A 16531-nucleotide genomic window follows, 5' to 3' on the forward strand; every position below is an offset into this window, starting at 1 on the left:
TTGGCTAAAAAATACCACCACATGGAAGCAATTTATATATTTACATACATTTAACATGGTGATGTTTCTGCAAACAGCTAGAGCTTTGCTCCACAGAAACACAATGCCTATAGTGCCACTGTGAGAACGACTCATTGTTACCCTAATCTGTGCTATCAAACAAGCTGATAGAGGATTTTTAAAGAGGAGGATATCTTGTGGTAATGGTTTTAGCTGTTAACATTGACAACTGTATACTTCAAAAAAGCATCCAGACTCACCCAGGATCATACATTCTCAACAGAGTAAAGACATTAAAATAACAAAAGACCCACGTAATGATTCTCTGAGATAAAAAGGCAACACCATTCCATCGCAAGGTATGGTATAAATACAGGCTCAAGGAGCTACTTGTTAACTTGAAGGAAGAGGAGACCACAGGGAATGAGTCAGGCAAGTATACACAATGCTTGTGCTCTTTTAAAACTTTTTTTTTTTAAATTTTATTTCTTGCTCTAGTTAACTAAAATTTAAAACTTTTTCTGTATTAGATGCAGTAGTCTCAGAATCTCAGCAGAAGAGGACACCCATCGTTTATAACTACAATTTTTTTGTGGACCCCTTTTACTTTAACATGGAGGTGCTTTCTGTGACTTAAAAGAAGTAAGTGCTTCCATGTTTTAGTAGAGGTGAATCCTGATCACAATACTGAAATACCCACCAGGATTTTTTTTTTGGCTTCACTTCAGTCACAAGGTAAAATGTATTTTGATTCGGGAAAAGAATGAAAATCGGCAGCAAAACAGCTGAAGGCATAACTTCCCAACAAGAAGTCAAGTATAGCGTGTTGCTGAACAAGATGTAATTTTATTTTACACCACTTTTGAATTTTAATGGAACTCCCTTTGCTTTAACATGGAGGTACCTGCTGCTTAAAAAAGTAAGTGCTTCCATGTTTCAGTGGCGGTGGATCCTAATTCTTGAATGCATTTCTAGAACTACATCTCAGAGAAGCCCAGTATGTGTCTTTGTATTTTGTTTCTTTTGTTAACTGCATGTATCTGCTTCTGCTTAAGGACCCCCATAACTTAAATGTGGATGTACTTGCTTTGTTCCCGTAAAGTAAGTGCTTCCATGTTTTGGTGATGGTGAATCCTTTTTTCCTCAACTGAATGCACTTTCCTCTTCCCAGGAAAAACAGATCAAGGACTGAAAGTATTTGTCAAAATATAACATGCCATGGATATCTCTTTACTGCACAGCAATGAAATGGAATTCCAACGACTACAGGCTTCTGTTTGGGCAGGGGAATTGTTTGTTTGGGTTTTTTTTATCCCTCAATATTAAGCATCTGCTTTATGTATTTGCACAGTGCAAGTGGCCTCCTTGTTAACATAAGCACAAAATTTTGCATCACGGTACAAGCACAAGAGGTGAAAGGACCCCCTCTACTTTAACATGGGAGGTACTTGCTGGATGCCTAAAAAAGTAAGTGCTTCCATGTTTTAGTTGTGGTGACTCCTAAAAGCCCAACAAGTTAAAGCACTTTAAAAATTTTTTTTAAATTCTGGAATTGCATCATTTGGTTTTAAATACACTACAGAGGAACTGAGTCATGAAAACTCTGTTTGAACCTTTCAGCTACAGGCTAATACTGTTGCTAATATGCAACTCTGTTGTATAAAAATTGGAATTGCACTTTAGCAATGGTTTTGGACTGTCAGACATGCAAAGATATGCAAGTATCATAATTGTGAAGTATTAAGTTTTGAATTAAACATTCCAAAGGCTGGAAACATTGTGAAATTCTTGTATATGAACTCGTTAAACAATAAAAATCAATAAAGTATGTAAAACTTTCGAGTACTGAAAAATGCTCCTCTACCTGACGCCACATGCATCAACTGACCTGCATATTCTACGGAAAACCTAAAAACATTTTAAATTATTCAAATGCCCATGCATAGTTTTGCAGTTAAAACTACAGCAAAAAAAAAAAAACACCAAACATTTTTAGTGCCAGGAAAGTGTACATAATAAACCCCATACACTTCATGCATATAGGTTTAATTTGGGCACCCCTTAAAAAAAAACAGGTTTTGTTAAATTGTTCCACATTACTCAGTACACATCATCCAGTTCAGCGGAGAAACCCCCTCCCACACAAAAAAACCACCATGTCCCAAAACCCACTTATTTAGCTTAGTGGAAACCATGGAAAAATAACTGCTGTTATGCTACAAAAGCCTAATATATACATATATAAACACCTTCCCATCCACCAGGTACCATAATCTAGTCACACAGATTTCTTAACCTACTTTGAGAGTACTCTGAGTGGAATGACTTCTTCACCCATTTTGTGTCTTTCTTTGTGCTTTTTCTTATGTTTTCTTTTAGATTTTGAAAGAGATGTGTCTTTTTTATCACCATCTTTGTCATCTTCTGCAGAAACCTCTACATTAAAAAAAGCCAAAAGAAAAATGTTAAATTCTAACATTACATTGAATATACTTAAAGATACAGGCATTACATAATACAGCCTGAAAAAATATTTCCATGAAATGGTGTAATATTCTTTACTTTGTTCTACCCAAGTCTAGCTTCTAATCATGGATTCTTGTCAACCCAAATGCGATTTCAATGCAGCTGTTAATCCCATCTGTTGCTTTTTTTTTTCTCTTATCTCATGTAAGAAACAGGGGTCATCTGCATTTTCTTTTGTATTTTTGTCTTAACCAAGGTTTTTGTACTGTTGCCATTTGCCTTGGCTATTTAATTCAGATTTACTTCAGTGAAGTTCTATTGATATTCACTTCTTTGAACTATTTTTACTTCTGATGAGATTTACCTGCTTCAGTGTTTAAAGTTCTTTCCTATTCTCCACATAGCTTATCTCCTTGGAATGACTCATCACCAGGTTTAAATTTAACTGCAGGGAACTCCACATATTCCTAAATTGACATTGTTATGCCTCTATCATATCATTTTTCACCTACTGACCCAAGCAGAACAACCTTTTGCCAGTTTTCAGTCTTTCAGAGACAAATTCAGTGTCCAAATCTTTCACTAGCACTTGAAAGATTTACTCAATAATCTTTAACTCAAGGAATAAACCTATTAGCCTCCAAAAGTCAGTTGACTAAAGCAATTGTATTACACAGATGACACTGTTACATTTCTTGTTGCTTTCCAGCTATGTGCATATCAAAATTCCTATTTACTTAGGCCACTACAAACACAATTTCAACTGCAAAGAACATAGTATCTTTAACTGTGCTTTGCTCCTTATCTAGACTTTTCCCTCATTACTAAGTCTACCATTTCTTATCTATAAGAGGCACATCTGCCATTTGATTTCATTCATACATATAAAACATAAAAATTCTAAAACCACATGCAGCAAACTTTACCGTTGGAATCCTTTGGAGCTTCTGTTGTTTTCTCTTTTACAGGATGAACTTCATCCTTTTCAACAGTCTTCTTGACTTTCGGAGTTGATGCTTCATGATCTCCAGAGCTGGTTCTTTTTCTCTTCCCTGGTCTGCTTTCACAAGGTGCCTCTGAGCTTTCTGTTCTGTCCCATTTTCTTTTCTCTCTCCTTGAGGGCTGCCTGTGAGTCTCAGTACCCTCCATTTCTGAACACTCTGATGAAGTCCGATGTCTTTTTGACTTGGGTACTTGCTCTCTCGTAACGCTCGTGTTTGATGCCTTTGTCTCTGCAGCTGCCTGTACATTGTTCTCTTTCTTGATTTTGGACTTCTTTTTTTTCTTCTTTTTCTTCTCTTCTGTATTAAAATTACAATATTTTAAACTACCAATGATTAAAAACTAGATTAGTTTAATTGATGTAAGTAATAACGACAATACTACATTATCATAATCTGGGATGTTAAAAGAAATGCCTGTCTCTGCCATCTCTAACTACAGGAGAGATCTGACACATTGTCCCAAGGTTCTTCCTAGGCTTTTCAAGCAGAAAACAAACAAACAAAAAAACACAGAAAGGACTATCAGTCTCAATTTGAGAAAGACCCTTGGGTGACAAGTTCAGCTTGACCTCAAGTACTTACTCTCAAATTAAAAAAGAAAGAAGCTAAACTTCTTTGCTTCTCCTTAATAAACGCACATTTTGTTATGTCATCCCTTACTTGCCTTTAAGAAAAGACACCCTTCTCCTTCCAAGCCAAACAAAGACAAGAAAATCAAAAGCTGCCAATTTGTACGCTGAGAAGAAAAGGGGATACTCAGGGCAATGAACCTATCACAACCATTTATGAAACAAACAACTATTTGCTTACTAAAGTATTTTAACCAATCTGAAAAAAATAATTTATTTCCAATACTATCTACCTTTTTCAAAGTTGTCATAGGCAGGATGCAGTATGAAGCCGTAGAGAGTACCTTGAGTGCATTTAAAGCATCACTTTAAATGCATGTATTTTCTCCAGTTTGTTTTTGTCCTAAAAGCCCTCATAGTTACTGGCATAACAAAGAGTTAGGGGCAATAGTGAGGAATATAAGATAGGATTCATCATTACACTGGCAAAAAAACCTGGAAGAAGTCTGAAGTCTGGGAAATTTTATTATGTCGTCAGAAACAAGGGAAAATATTTCAGTGATCAAAGTTGAAAAATAATCCTGAGATGCTGCTTTGTAAGTTATAGGAGATGGTATTTATTGGAAATACACTCAACTGGGAATTCAGGATTATTTTTTCTGCAATATCCTCCAGGTTTTTTGAGTAATTAGGAACCATGGAAAGTGGAATTGTAAATATGCTGTAGGAAATCCATTCTGCTTTAGACTGCTCTGCTCAAATAGCAAGACTTCTAAAGAGGAAGAAAGGCAAAAATCCACTGTTTTCATAGTTGTTTTACAGAAAGTTTCAGAAAATAAGGCTTCCTCTGAAGTATGTCAGAGGATCACAAACTCATCTGAACAAAACATTTAAGTATAATTTTGTTTATACATCTGTCTTTTCAATACTAAATATTTTAAAAACAATCTGTGTCAAAATTGTCTTTTGCTAATGCTGTGGGCTTAGATAATGATTTAATGTACAGTCTGAAAGCTGCTCTGCCAGCAATAACAATGACTAACAGTAGCAGCTGGTAACATAGGGAAAAAGAAATTAAGTTCCTTATCAAGCAGGAAAATGAGAAGGCAGACATTTATTACATTGTAGTTTCACAATTTCATTCTTAAGCCTACACTGGCCAACAATAGAAAAAGCAACATTTTATTTTTATAAGGCTTTTAACGAACATGATATTAGTCTGCAGTAACACAGCAGTTCAAAATTCTTCAGAAGTTGAGGCACAAGCCAGTTTGTTTCTTGATCCCAATAACTTAGTAACACTTACCTACTACACTGCTGCTGCTTGTATTCAGTGTAGGAACGGGCTTATTCTTTACTGTTTTGGGGAAAATCCCAGGTTTACGTGGTGCTTCTTCTGGTGGATTATTCAAAAACTTCAAAACAAAACAAAACATAAAAATTACATTTTCTCGTTTAAAGAATCTTCATCCAAGTTCAGCAGCACTATATTCATTCAAGAACAATGCAGTCTCCCGGTGAGTCTGGAGGCATACACTGTTCTTTCAGTACTCTCAGTGCTGTGGTGGCTTTTTGTGGGATTTTTGTTGATGTTGGGGTTTGCTTTTTAAGGGCAGAGCTTGCTTGATTTCACATTACTAGTGTGACACCTTTATGCCTCTGCTACCATTATGATATTGAAACAAATGTTTTTAAACTTTCAAATCACATTTAAATACAGAAAATTAGGAACAACTGTGCTTGTCTGACGCAATTTACAAGGCCACTGGACTGTTGCACAGACATTTTTATTTCCATAAAAGATGCTATGAGTGGACAACCTAATTATTTCAACAAATGCCTGTTATGCTTCTACTAAGTCCCTAGGTTATTACAGAATTACACTTTTAAAGAATTGTGGAATTGATCAGAGGTGTTGGGGTATGAGAAAGGAACATAACTTCTGCTAAGTTCTAAATTATGATACTGTGGGAATTTCTCTAAGATTCAGTAGGTGAATTAACAAAGACATCCATACCACAGAGTGACAAACAGGAAGAATGTTAACAGACCAGAAGCACCATTACTCACCTCAATGGCTTTCTCTGCTTGCTCTTTAGTTTCAAATTCAACAAAAGCAAATCCCTTTGGATGGCCAGTACTTTTATACCGGGGTATACTGACATAAACCACATTACCACACTTCCCAAACACCCGCTCAATCCAACTGTGATTGACATTTTTGGGAAGCAGCTCCTAAAAAAAAGAAAGGAAGAAATGTCATGTTCTCACTAATGTATTACCATTGTATCAAATGGTTTACTACATCTTCAAATTAAAAAATTGTCACAACAAAATATATTTAAGTTTGATGTGATGACATTGAGAAACATTTTTATTTCAGTAGGTATGCTTGTCAAGAAGTCACAGTGTTCAAACAGTAAAACCTGGAAAAGTATCTCTAATCATTCATATACCTATAACAAATACATTCTTTAAATATGCCTCTCTTCTTTCTGTGACAGATACTAAGGCCTTATCTGCAGCTGTATCTTTGCAAAATAAAATATCTTTATAAATTTAAGACCTTTGAGCAAATTGTCTCAAACTATCCACTGGAGAACACGAGTATTTTTTGTTTTAATTGCCGGTAATGCAGGTATCACAGAAAGAGTCCTTACAGGTTAGTAGAGTCCTTACTCAAACTGATAAATTCCTGCCAGTAGGTAACATTTTAAAGCTTAGCAGTTAGCACTGATGGCCTAGTTGATGAGATGCAGGAGAATTAAAAAAGTCAGCTTCTTGGATGATGAAACACTCTGATTTTTATTTCTATCAGCTCCTTAATATAGCAACACATTTTAGCAGGTTGCAGACATCATATTTCAGTTCCTAAACATTTCCCTTCAGGAATCAAAGAGAAATCCTGTTGTATCAATTTCTAAATAGACCCAACACCATTAAAAACCCTACTTTCATGCTTAAGCCACAATGGAGAGTCAGCAATACTTCATCTTTTTTTAATAGCAAGGTACCACACTAAAAGGTTTTTCTTGTAGGAAAACATTATTTATTACATTCAGGTAGAACACTATTTTTGCATGAATTTGCCTGCCTGAGAAAAACATTTCATAACGGTTTTAGCATAAAGTTACAGCTCTAAAAGTCTTATGGGATGAGCACAAAATAACAACATAGGTCCAAGTGTAGTTCATGTTGAAGTATATTAAAAAAGTCACTAACCATAAGATTATTTCAGAGAAAGTTAATGAAAACTCCCATAAGCTAAACAAGATTTTAAAAAATATAACGTAATGAAGTTACTATTCCTTAAAGAAACACACCTTTAAACATTCATTCTTAGTTCAGAAATGAAGCTTTGACATCCTGCATAAATTCAGAAAACATACTATTGCTGAACACAATCCTCTACAATGAAGCTTTCAACTGTAACCTTTGTATTAAATCCAACAAAGAAATCTTTCTTTCACCTACCCCAGAATGAAACAAAACTTACTGACACTTTGACTAGTTTTGCTTCCTCCCACTGCTATAATACACACCAGTCATTTAACATGGCTTAACATGACTGTAATTGCAGTATGAAGTGCAGATACCTCATACACCAGTCATTAAAATGGAAAAAAAACCCTCACCCTTTTTAGTAGCAACAAGAGAAGATACTGGGTTGCTACATATTCTCTAAATAAACTATCTAGGAATCCAGTAACTTAAAAACACACCAGTTCTCTATTTTAGTCTTACAGAAAAGCTTAACATAAAAAAACATTTAGCTACGTATTTAAGCTATGTACAGACCACATAGCTCATAAAATATGGAATATATTTTCCAAAAATAAAATAGGAAAAGTATTTGGAAAGTTCTAAGTAGCACCTGTAATGATGTTAGGGAAATACCATGCTTGGCACTTTATACTTAAAAAACTAATAGCCTTTCTCGGGGCTTTTGTTAAAGAATGCAATTATCAGAGTCATCCAGCATCTCTTTATCTGGATAGCCTGGCATTTTGGGCATCGTTATTATGTATCTTCATCACAGAAACCTTGGTGCCTGCTTGAGATTAGTGATTGCTGGAAGATTCAGCTGCTAACAGCTACAAGTATGTATCTAAATTGACAATAGCCATGAAAACTCTTCTTTACAGACAAAGGGAATTCCACACTGGCTTCAATTCTATGAAAAAGTTGCACAGGATTTTAAATAAGTGATAGTTCAACCATCAGATCTCTTTCCACACTACCACTTCAGTGGCTCAACGATATGATAACAGCTGTTCCACTCTGATACATCTGAAATACCATGTTGGAATGCAGAGTTTTTCCAGGAGCACAAGCTATTTTCATCTAAATTAATGAAACTTTTCAGTATCAAGGTAGCCATAATAGGACATCTGTGGCCCCTTCTTATTATGAGGATTAAAAAGGAAAAAAGAAAAAAAAAAGCCATCTAAACATAAGACTATCTCCTATTTCGGTACATTCTGCCCTTTAAAGAATAATGTTTGTCACAAAACCAGAGGCACTTGCAGTAACAGATTTTGTAAACAGACTGTACTTTATGAAGTACCTCTTATTATCTTGCAAACTCAGCCAGTTCCCGTCTGACAAAATAAAGTTATTATTCTAAAGCTTTGACTACATTAACATAATTGATAAATATTTCTTGATACCAGTGTTGGTCCTCTACTGACATTAACTAGAAAAGCCCAGTGAAAGCAGTAAGTGCTAAATGAAAGTGCACCTTTTCTTACTAGAATGTAAAGTCACTCTTTGCTCACCATTTATAATTATTGAGGCTGGCAGAAGAAATCAGAGCACCAAACTAATCCCTTTTTTTGCCATGGTCACTACCAGTGCTCCCCTGCCTTCACACAAATAATTTCCCTTACATACACTGCACAAGCAACAGTAGCGAGACACCTGCCCAGTCCCCTCCCTGTGTTAACAAGAATATTGATGTACAGATATATTTCTGCTTCAAAAAATATTTACTGCATTAAACATTTACATTAACCCCACTCTATGGCCCTTTAGCATTACAAATCCAGTACATCTATAACGCATTTCCTTCCCTCACACTGTCCTTTTCTTTTGGAGGAAAATAAAACCCAAACAGAACAGTCAAATTATATTAACATTTATACTTCATGTAAACATTTATTGTAATAAATCCACGATGTTATCAAATAAAATCTATATTCTAATTCTGGTAAAACTATGTGGTTGCTTTATGTTGTTTTCATTGTTCTTAATGCAGTAAATAATGCTAGGCAATTAGATTACCATAGACAATGCACTGTGGGTTTTGCACTCTGAAACAACAAGAAGGAAGTTGAAGAGTTTCCATAGTTAGAAATGCTAAAGCACTCTGCCACACACCAGGCACATACAAGCACAACCTTACCACATAGACTGTACGACTATCCACATCCTTTGGTTGCTCGCCCAGTGGCTGGCGTCTTCTGATTCTAGTTCCTTCTAAATCCAACTAAAAGTAACAAGAAATGAACAAGCATTATCCATAAGATTGTCTACTTCAATGTCACTATCATTATTACTCCAATATCAGGAAATACAAAAGGGAAATAGGAAATACCTCTACAACAGATGAACTCTTAACTGCTCGAGCTATCAATTTTCCATCAGTAGTCAATTTCTTCATTTTGTTGAAAGAAACAAGAAGTGATATGTCGACATCTAGATATGAGAAAGTTGAAAATGATGAAATCAGGCTGATCTAGAAAGCATTAGTTATATATTCTAATCTGATATTAAGACTCAGCTAATATTTTTTTAAAACAATCTGCAAGTCATAACTGCAGAATGTAAACGTACAGCACACTACCAAGGATTTACACAAAACTTCTACCATCAAAATTGAAGTTTCAAGTAAACCTACATTTAATTTTCTTTCGTGCTAAACTTTATCAAAGGAATTTTTTTCTTTTACCGCCTCACTGATAACTGCTGTCTGTGAAAAGAAAGGAAGAAAACTCCCTTTCTGATGCAGTTTTACAATACAAAACCAATTTGCATTGAAAACGCGCCTCTCCTTCAAGAACTCAATTAAGTGTTTAACCCAGCCTTTGCAACACAAAAGAGCCCCTGCTTGCACCTCAGTTGCAATGACTCATGCTGCTAAAACCTGGACAGAAAGTGATGCACTATTAGTCTTAATAAAGAAAGTTAAAGACATGCAAGTCCTGATATCTCTAGAAAAAGCCAGGTAAATTTTATTTCTCTGAAGGCTATTTTCTCAAACTGAGTTTTACATATGATTACATATCACTGAGGACTGTACCAAGCAGTTAGAAGCCTAGACTTTTTCACACAATGCAACTGGAGTAATAATTTACGCTTCAAATAAATATGGACTCTTTAGGAAAACAAAAATTAGTAAACACTTGTGTAAAATGCTATTTTTTTTGTTGTTGTTGTTTTGATAGAAAAGTACCACCTCTTTTTAGAGACACATGGCAGCTCTAGTCCACCTGGCATAACAGTAAACGGGAACAATTATACTGATAGACTGTATTTACCACACATGTACTGTTTTTAAACGAAAAGCATAGTAGTTACTGTAGCTCATGTTGAAATTAATTTATTCAGAATAGTTTCAGAACCAAGCTCAATTTGCTACTCTGAAGTCGTATCCACCATGTCAAAAATTGTGTAAGAGACCCACAGTAGCCCTATATGCAAATACACAGCTTCTCACATACCAAACTTGCAGAAAATACAAAAAAATAAGCTATATATGCACATAACTGCAAATCCAAGCAACATTTTAATTTCTGCCTATATCTATGCAGAAGTCAAGTACTGCACATCCAAGGGCAGAACACCCCTTGTTTGGTTGGTATGCATCTGCCACAGTTGGTTATTCTTGAATTATAGTTTAAAAAAATTTACAATGATCAGGTCTCCAAGTAATTTCTACCCTTGCAGATGCCTCTAACATACGGCTGGCAGTAAAGGAAAAGAGAAACACTAAATACAATTTCTAAAACTAGTACCAAGCTCCCACCTCCTAATGCTCGTATCCAGTATGAAACTGCCTTCCCCAGTAGACATGTACCTCAGAAGAACTAGTAACTGTCACTAGCAACATAGTGAACAAGAAAGTTAAAAACGTATCTGTTAAGTGAAATATACTTAATATAAACTTACACCCATCTCTGGACTTCTCTATTTGTTCTCGGAGAAATCTATCTTTGTGAAGATTAACATCGCCAAACCAGAAATCCACTTGTTTTGCTATATCTGCAAGCACCTGTTTAACCCTTGACCTCTTCTTTTTCTCTCTCTCCTTCTTCTGTTCAGTACTTTCTTCTTCCATGGCTTTGTCTCTTGCAGTTTCAGTCTCCATTCCTGTCATTCTGTCAACTGAAAGTTAAATACAACCTTTGAGAAAAAGAAATCAAATATTCTTACTTCAAGGAGTAAACACTCTTGTTTCATCTGGCATTAGAAACATCATGCGTCCTCTGTGAGACTATGTGCCATTCATTATGGTAGTGTTGAAAAATACAGCGCATACAGAAGCTGATGAAAATTGGGTCACAATAACTGCATAGTGAAGACTAAGCTAGAACTCCCATGTCATGGCATCTAGTACTGCCCATTAGCCACAGATACTCACTGAAGTCAGACAAGTTGGTACCAAACTGAAGGCTTTTCATTTAAAATCTGTACTACTGTTACTCCAGAATGCCCTGTGAACAGTCTACCCTCCCCATTAGATTTCTAACAGTAGCTTTTGAATTTCGACCGCAGTCATGGGATTCACAGTTCCAATTGTATTCATGAGTTATCAGACAAGCAGTGCTATTAAAAAAATATAGATATATGTTAACTCTTTAAATCACTTGTGCAGATCACAATGTGTGTTTTAATAATACATGACTTCCCTGTTACTAGAAAAGCAATTTACTTGCTAAAGAGAGCCTACAAAAACAATCTGAAAAGCAATTTCCCTTCCAATAAACATACTTTCTTAGACTTGAAAGTGGGGAAAAAAAAAAAACAACTGGATTATATAGACGACTTCTGAAAAGGCTGGCCAAAGGACCAAGCTCAGCAGGGCTAAACTGTAAATTCTAGTTGCAAACAGGTTACACTGAGACACATACAGCAGCTGAAGAGATTGCTGCAAAAATTTACAGTATGACCTCCGAATGAGAAGGATCTGTTAATCCTCATAAATAAATGCAATGTAAAGACATACTTAAACACATAGTTGATATTCATGGCAGGCCTGGTCATAGTAAGGTTTGTTTCTAAAAGCTGGTTTTGTTATGTCAAAAATGCGAACCACTCTGCCAATTGCCAAAGCCCTACCAAAGACCAGCAAGTAAAAATATTCCAATCCTGCCTCTGAATGTGTTCTAACACATTCTTACTACATTTTTTGCTCTGTGAAAACGCTAAAAGCAGGGTACAACGTTTTGGAACTCATTAATTACCACCCTTCTTTTAAGTCCATGTGGCAATCAGGATGTGCTACACAGACAGTTTCCTTTCTTTCATCAGCTGTCACTGATTTTAATGGCAAACCAAATCCTACCAGAACCTCACAATCAGGGCCCTAGAACTTCAGGAATACATAGAGGGAACTGTCTTGAATGCACAGATTCACCTTGAAGAATATAAAACCTTTTTAATGTATTAATTCACCTTTTCTGTACACATTTCAATTCGTTGTAGCTAGTCAGTCCTCTACCAGTCACCACAGAACTTAATTTTACATTAGCAAAACAAAGCGGCACTGCCAAAAGCAGACAGCTTTTTGGAAATGAAATTAACACAAAAATTAATTTAATTAATGTAGCCATCACCACAGGAAAGACTTCCCAGCTCTCTGTAAATGCAACATAGAAGGAAAGGTGAGCATAGCCATCAGAGAGAAGACCCACCTCTACAACAGGATGACAAAAATGGAAATGGTCTTCAAATTATTGTGCAAATCAGGCTTTGTTAGCCGGATATCAGTTTCTCTCCCTGCTGTGAGCCGACCACTCAAGACAGTGAAAGGTCAGCAATTACCTTAAAAAGATAAGGCAGGTAGAATTCCCCACTGAAGCAGAAGTTCAAGCTTTATTCAAGCCTTTCAGCAAGATATTTATACTAATCGTCAGCACAACGATATACTACTTTGCTAAGGGCTACAGGGAGCTGCGCCATTAAAGGTAAAAAACCAATATGGGATACCTTTATTGGCTGAAGATTATTAAATGATCATGCTGACATATAATGAATGTAGCTTATGTATAAGAAAGCTTTATTTTAACAAGCCATCTAAGTGTTTCATGCACTTTGAGTCACTCAGCCTTGGGACTTCCTCCCCAGGAGAGAAATTCTCATTCAAGCTTAAAGGAAAGAAAACCAGCTGCAAGCTGTATTCTGCACCCCATTCCCCCCCGTTTGTCCTACTGCCTTAGGAATGAAGCTTTGGGAAAATTACTTTGGAGGAACTTGGAAATAAAGAGTCAGAGCAAGTGTCAGCTATGACTATAATTAGAATCTGTATACAATCTTACATTTAGTAATGAAATACTTATACCTGAGAGATCACTACATTAAAGCTCTGGATATAAGAAAATACTGAAAGCATGTCAATAACTCATAGCACTTTTTTTTTTTGTTGGTATTCTCCTTTGCAATTACTCTAGCAAACCTCAATTCATCAATGAAAGCTGCAATGCCAAGGTCTAAGCCAGTCTGCATTTTTTTTTGACTTGCCAACTCTTACACTGCCAGCCTCACAGTTGCAAGCACTATTCTGATAAATAAAATCGGAAGAAAGCAAAAGCAGGGTCAAAATTTTTCTGTTAAAGCAAAACAGCTGCCACCTCTTAGTTTTCCTCAAATGAAATAAAATCAGTGTCTCTATGTGTGATGGTGAAACCAGGAAAAGGAAAGTCAATTCAGGAAGGAGAGCAAACTCCAAGAAAGCAAAAAGGGCAACAAAGCTGGTGAGGGGCCTGGAGCACAAATCTTATAAGGAGAGGCTGAGGGAACTGGGGCTGTTCAGCCTGGAGAACAGGAGCTGAGGGGAGATCTTATCGTTGTCTGCAACTGCCTGAAAGGAGGTTGGGGCATGGAGGGTGTTTGTCTCTTCTCCCAAGTAGCAAGTAATAGGACAAGAGGAAATGTCCTCAAGTTGCACCAGGGAAGGTTCAGGTTGGATATTACAAAAAATTTATTCACAGAAGGGGTTGTCAGGAATTGGAACAGGTTGCCCAGGAAGTGGTGGAGTCACCATCCCTGGAGGGGTTTAAAAGGTGTTTAGACGAGGTTCTCAGGGACATGGTTTAGTGCTAGAGTTAGGTTAGGTTATGGTTGGATTTGATGATCCTGAGGGTCTCTTCCAACTCAAGTGATTCTATGATTCTGTGAAAGATAATATTAATGGAAGTAATACAGATCCACAGAAATCTGTAGTAATTTATCTATGCAATTTAAAAACCAAACATTAAATATGCTGGTGATAACCTGTACACAACCAAGTTCCAAACCTAACTTCTACTGTTACAAAGACCTTGAAAAAATAATCACATTTAACCGTAATCCAGGGTCTGGAAGAAGCAGAATTCCAGCTATCCTTTATATTAAGCATTAATGCAAATGCTTGCTTGCTTTGACCATTTTAAATAGCAAAATAGGGCAAGAGAGGGGAGCAAAAAGAATAATTCAAAATACTTTCTATACTATGAAATTATCCCTGTATAGTCAGTGTCAACACTTCTTCCAGACATTTACTCCACAATAAATTCAAGTATTTGGCAAAGCTTAAACTACTTTCAAAGATACGTTCTATAATCCAACTTGAGTATTCTTGCTCTAACACACGTATAGGCAGAGCTGCAGCAGTTTAAGTTCCTACGCTGCCTTGTGACTTCACTCTACAAGTGAGCTAAGAAAGGACAGAAGTTATTACACAGGGACCAGCACAATTTTCTTTATAACTTAAAACCAGAGGACCTCCTGCTTTTTTCCCAATTTTAAACAATGAAACCAATACATAGTTTTAAGCCTACATTTAAGGTGTGCAAGAGATGTCATTAAACCAGAGTGCTCACAAATAGAAAAGGCTTTGCTTCCACATGACACCAATGGGTGTTAAGGTTGTTTCCAGACATGGACAGACCCCACTGTGTCAGTTCTACCATGGTTACCCTTTCCTTGGTCATGACAAGAGGTGGAAAGTGGATTTTGAATAAAATGCAGGCCCACAACATGAGACTATGGTTAGATAGATTCAATTTATGACCCAACAGGTCACTGACACCAAACGGGCAGGCCAGCTCTCTCATCCTACTTGCTACACAGTTGTCCCTCTGAGTATCTCGACTTCTGGTGAGTCAGTTAAGCTGTGTGACCCGAGAAGTAAGTCATTATTTTCTGGTCCTTTCCTGCTGGATAAGTAAGTTACACAAACTCACTAAGGAGCTGAACAAACAGCAAAGCTGATGAAGAGAAACATCAGGAATAAGCACTTGGGAGCAGGAGAGAGGCAGGTGCAAAAGCAAGACATTCTGCTGTCCTGTTAGCGGCCACATGCAGACTGGCCCAGAAGCAACACACAACTAGAAAGACCTCATATTCTTTACTCTTCAAACAACGGGGAGACACACAAAGCAAACCACATTTTTCTAGCCACGACTTTATCTTCGCCTGTGTAGCAACCAGCTAAATCCCGGTTGCCAAGGAGGCCAACCAGCATACAGGTGCCAATTGTGCAGGTTTCAACACTGTGATTGCTCATGGAGCTTGTACGCATAAAAAGTAGTAAAATCTGCATGTGTGGCAGGCCAAAGCCAGTCACTGCCCATATCCCCCCAACATGGAACTGTCTCTTTCAACACAAGATATCGGGTCTTGACCTTACGCGAAGGCGCTCCCACCAGCACCGCAACCTCCGCTTCACCTGAAAGCAAAGTCACCAGTCGGGCTCGCAGGGCTGCAGCAGCAGAGCCCCGGGGGAGAGGCGGAGGGGCAGTGCCGTTACGAAGCCTGGGGAAGGAGCGGACACTGGGAGGGAGGGGATGCCCAGGGCCGGGCCCGGGCCGCTGCAGCCGAGGCCGGGTCGCGGTGACGGGCACAAGCGGCGCTGCCCTCACAGAACTCGACCAACCGCTCGCCGCGCGCAGCGCCCCAGCCCAACGGCCACCGCCTCACCCCGCCTCGCCGCACGAGGCGTCCCCTACGCATGCGCCCGAGGCGGGGCGGGCGGCAGCGCCCCCTGCCTGCCCACACCACCCCGGCAGCGGCCCGCGCCGCCGGCTGCCCCCCGCCGCGCGCCACTGACCTGCTGCCGCGCCCGCAGGGGCTCGCCAGGCGACGTCACCGCGGGGACACCGGGGCCACAGCACCCGCCGCCTTGCCCTGCCCCCTCCGCGGACCGCTCCGCCGTCAGTCCCAGCGCGACGCGCGGCTCCCGCGGGGGGAAAAGCCCCGCGGCGCCGCCCGCGCACGCGCAAGGGAGCGGCG

General features: G+C 38.2%; 1 protein-coding gene across 2 annotated transcripts in view; it reads right to left on the bottom strand.

The window, feature by feature from the left end:
* The window catches only part of LARP7 (La ribonucleoprotein 7, transcriptional regulator), a 30168-nt gene extending 13643 nt beyond the window's left edge, over positions 1–16525 (bottom strand). The window contains exons 1-8 of one of the 2 annotated variants that reach the window (XM_065837773.2): positions 16350–16525; positions 11210–11425; positions 9636–9736; positions 9444–9527; positions 6110–6274; positions 5346–5454; positions 3393–3767; positions 2301–2436 (exon numbers count right to left, since the gene is read on the bottom strand). In XM_065837773.2, the coding sequence (XP_065693845.2) occupies positions 2301–2436; positions 3393–3767; positions 5346–5454; positions 6110–6274; positions 9444–9527; positions 9636–9736; positions 11210–11417 (1178 nt within the window). In that variant the 5' untranslated portion in view covers positions 11418–11425; positions 16350–16525. Of the gene's footprint in view, positions 1–2300; positions 2437–3392; positions 3768–5345; positions 5455–6109; positions 6275–9443; positions 9528–9635; positions 9737–11209; positions 11426–15968; positions 16183–16349 lie in introns of those variants that run through there. The other variant, XM_071808184.1, reaches the window with a different exon arrangement.
* Between the last annotated feature and the right edge of the window lie 6 nt (positions 16526–16531).

This window comes from Patagioenas fasciata, chromosome 4, assembly GCF_037038585.1.
Source record: "Patagioenas fasciata isolate bPatFas1 chromosome 4, bPatFas1.hap1, whole genome shotgun sequence".
Lineage (NCBI taxonomy): Eukaryota > Metazoa > Chordata > Aves > Columbiformes > Columbidae > Patagioenas > Patagioenas fasciata.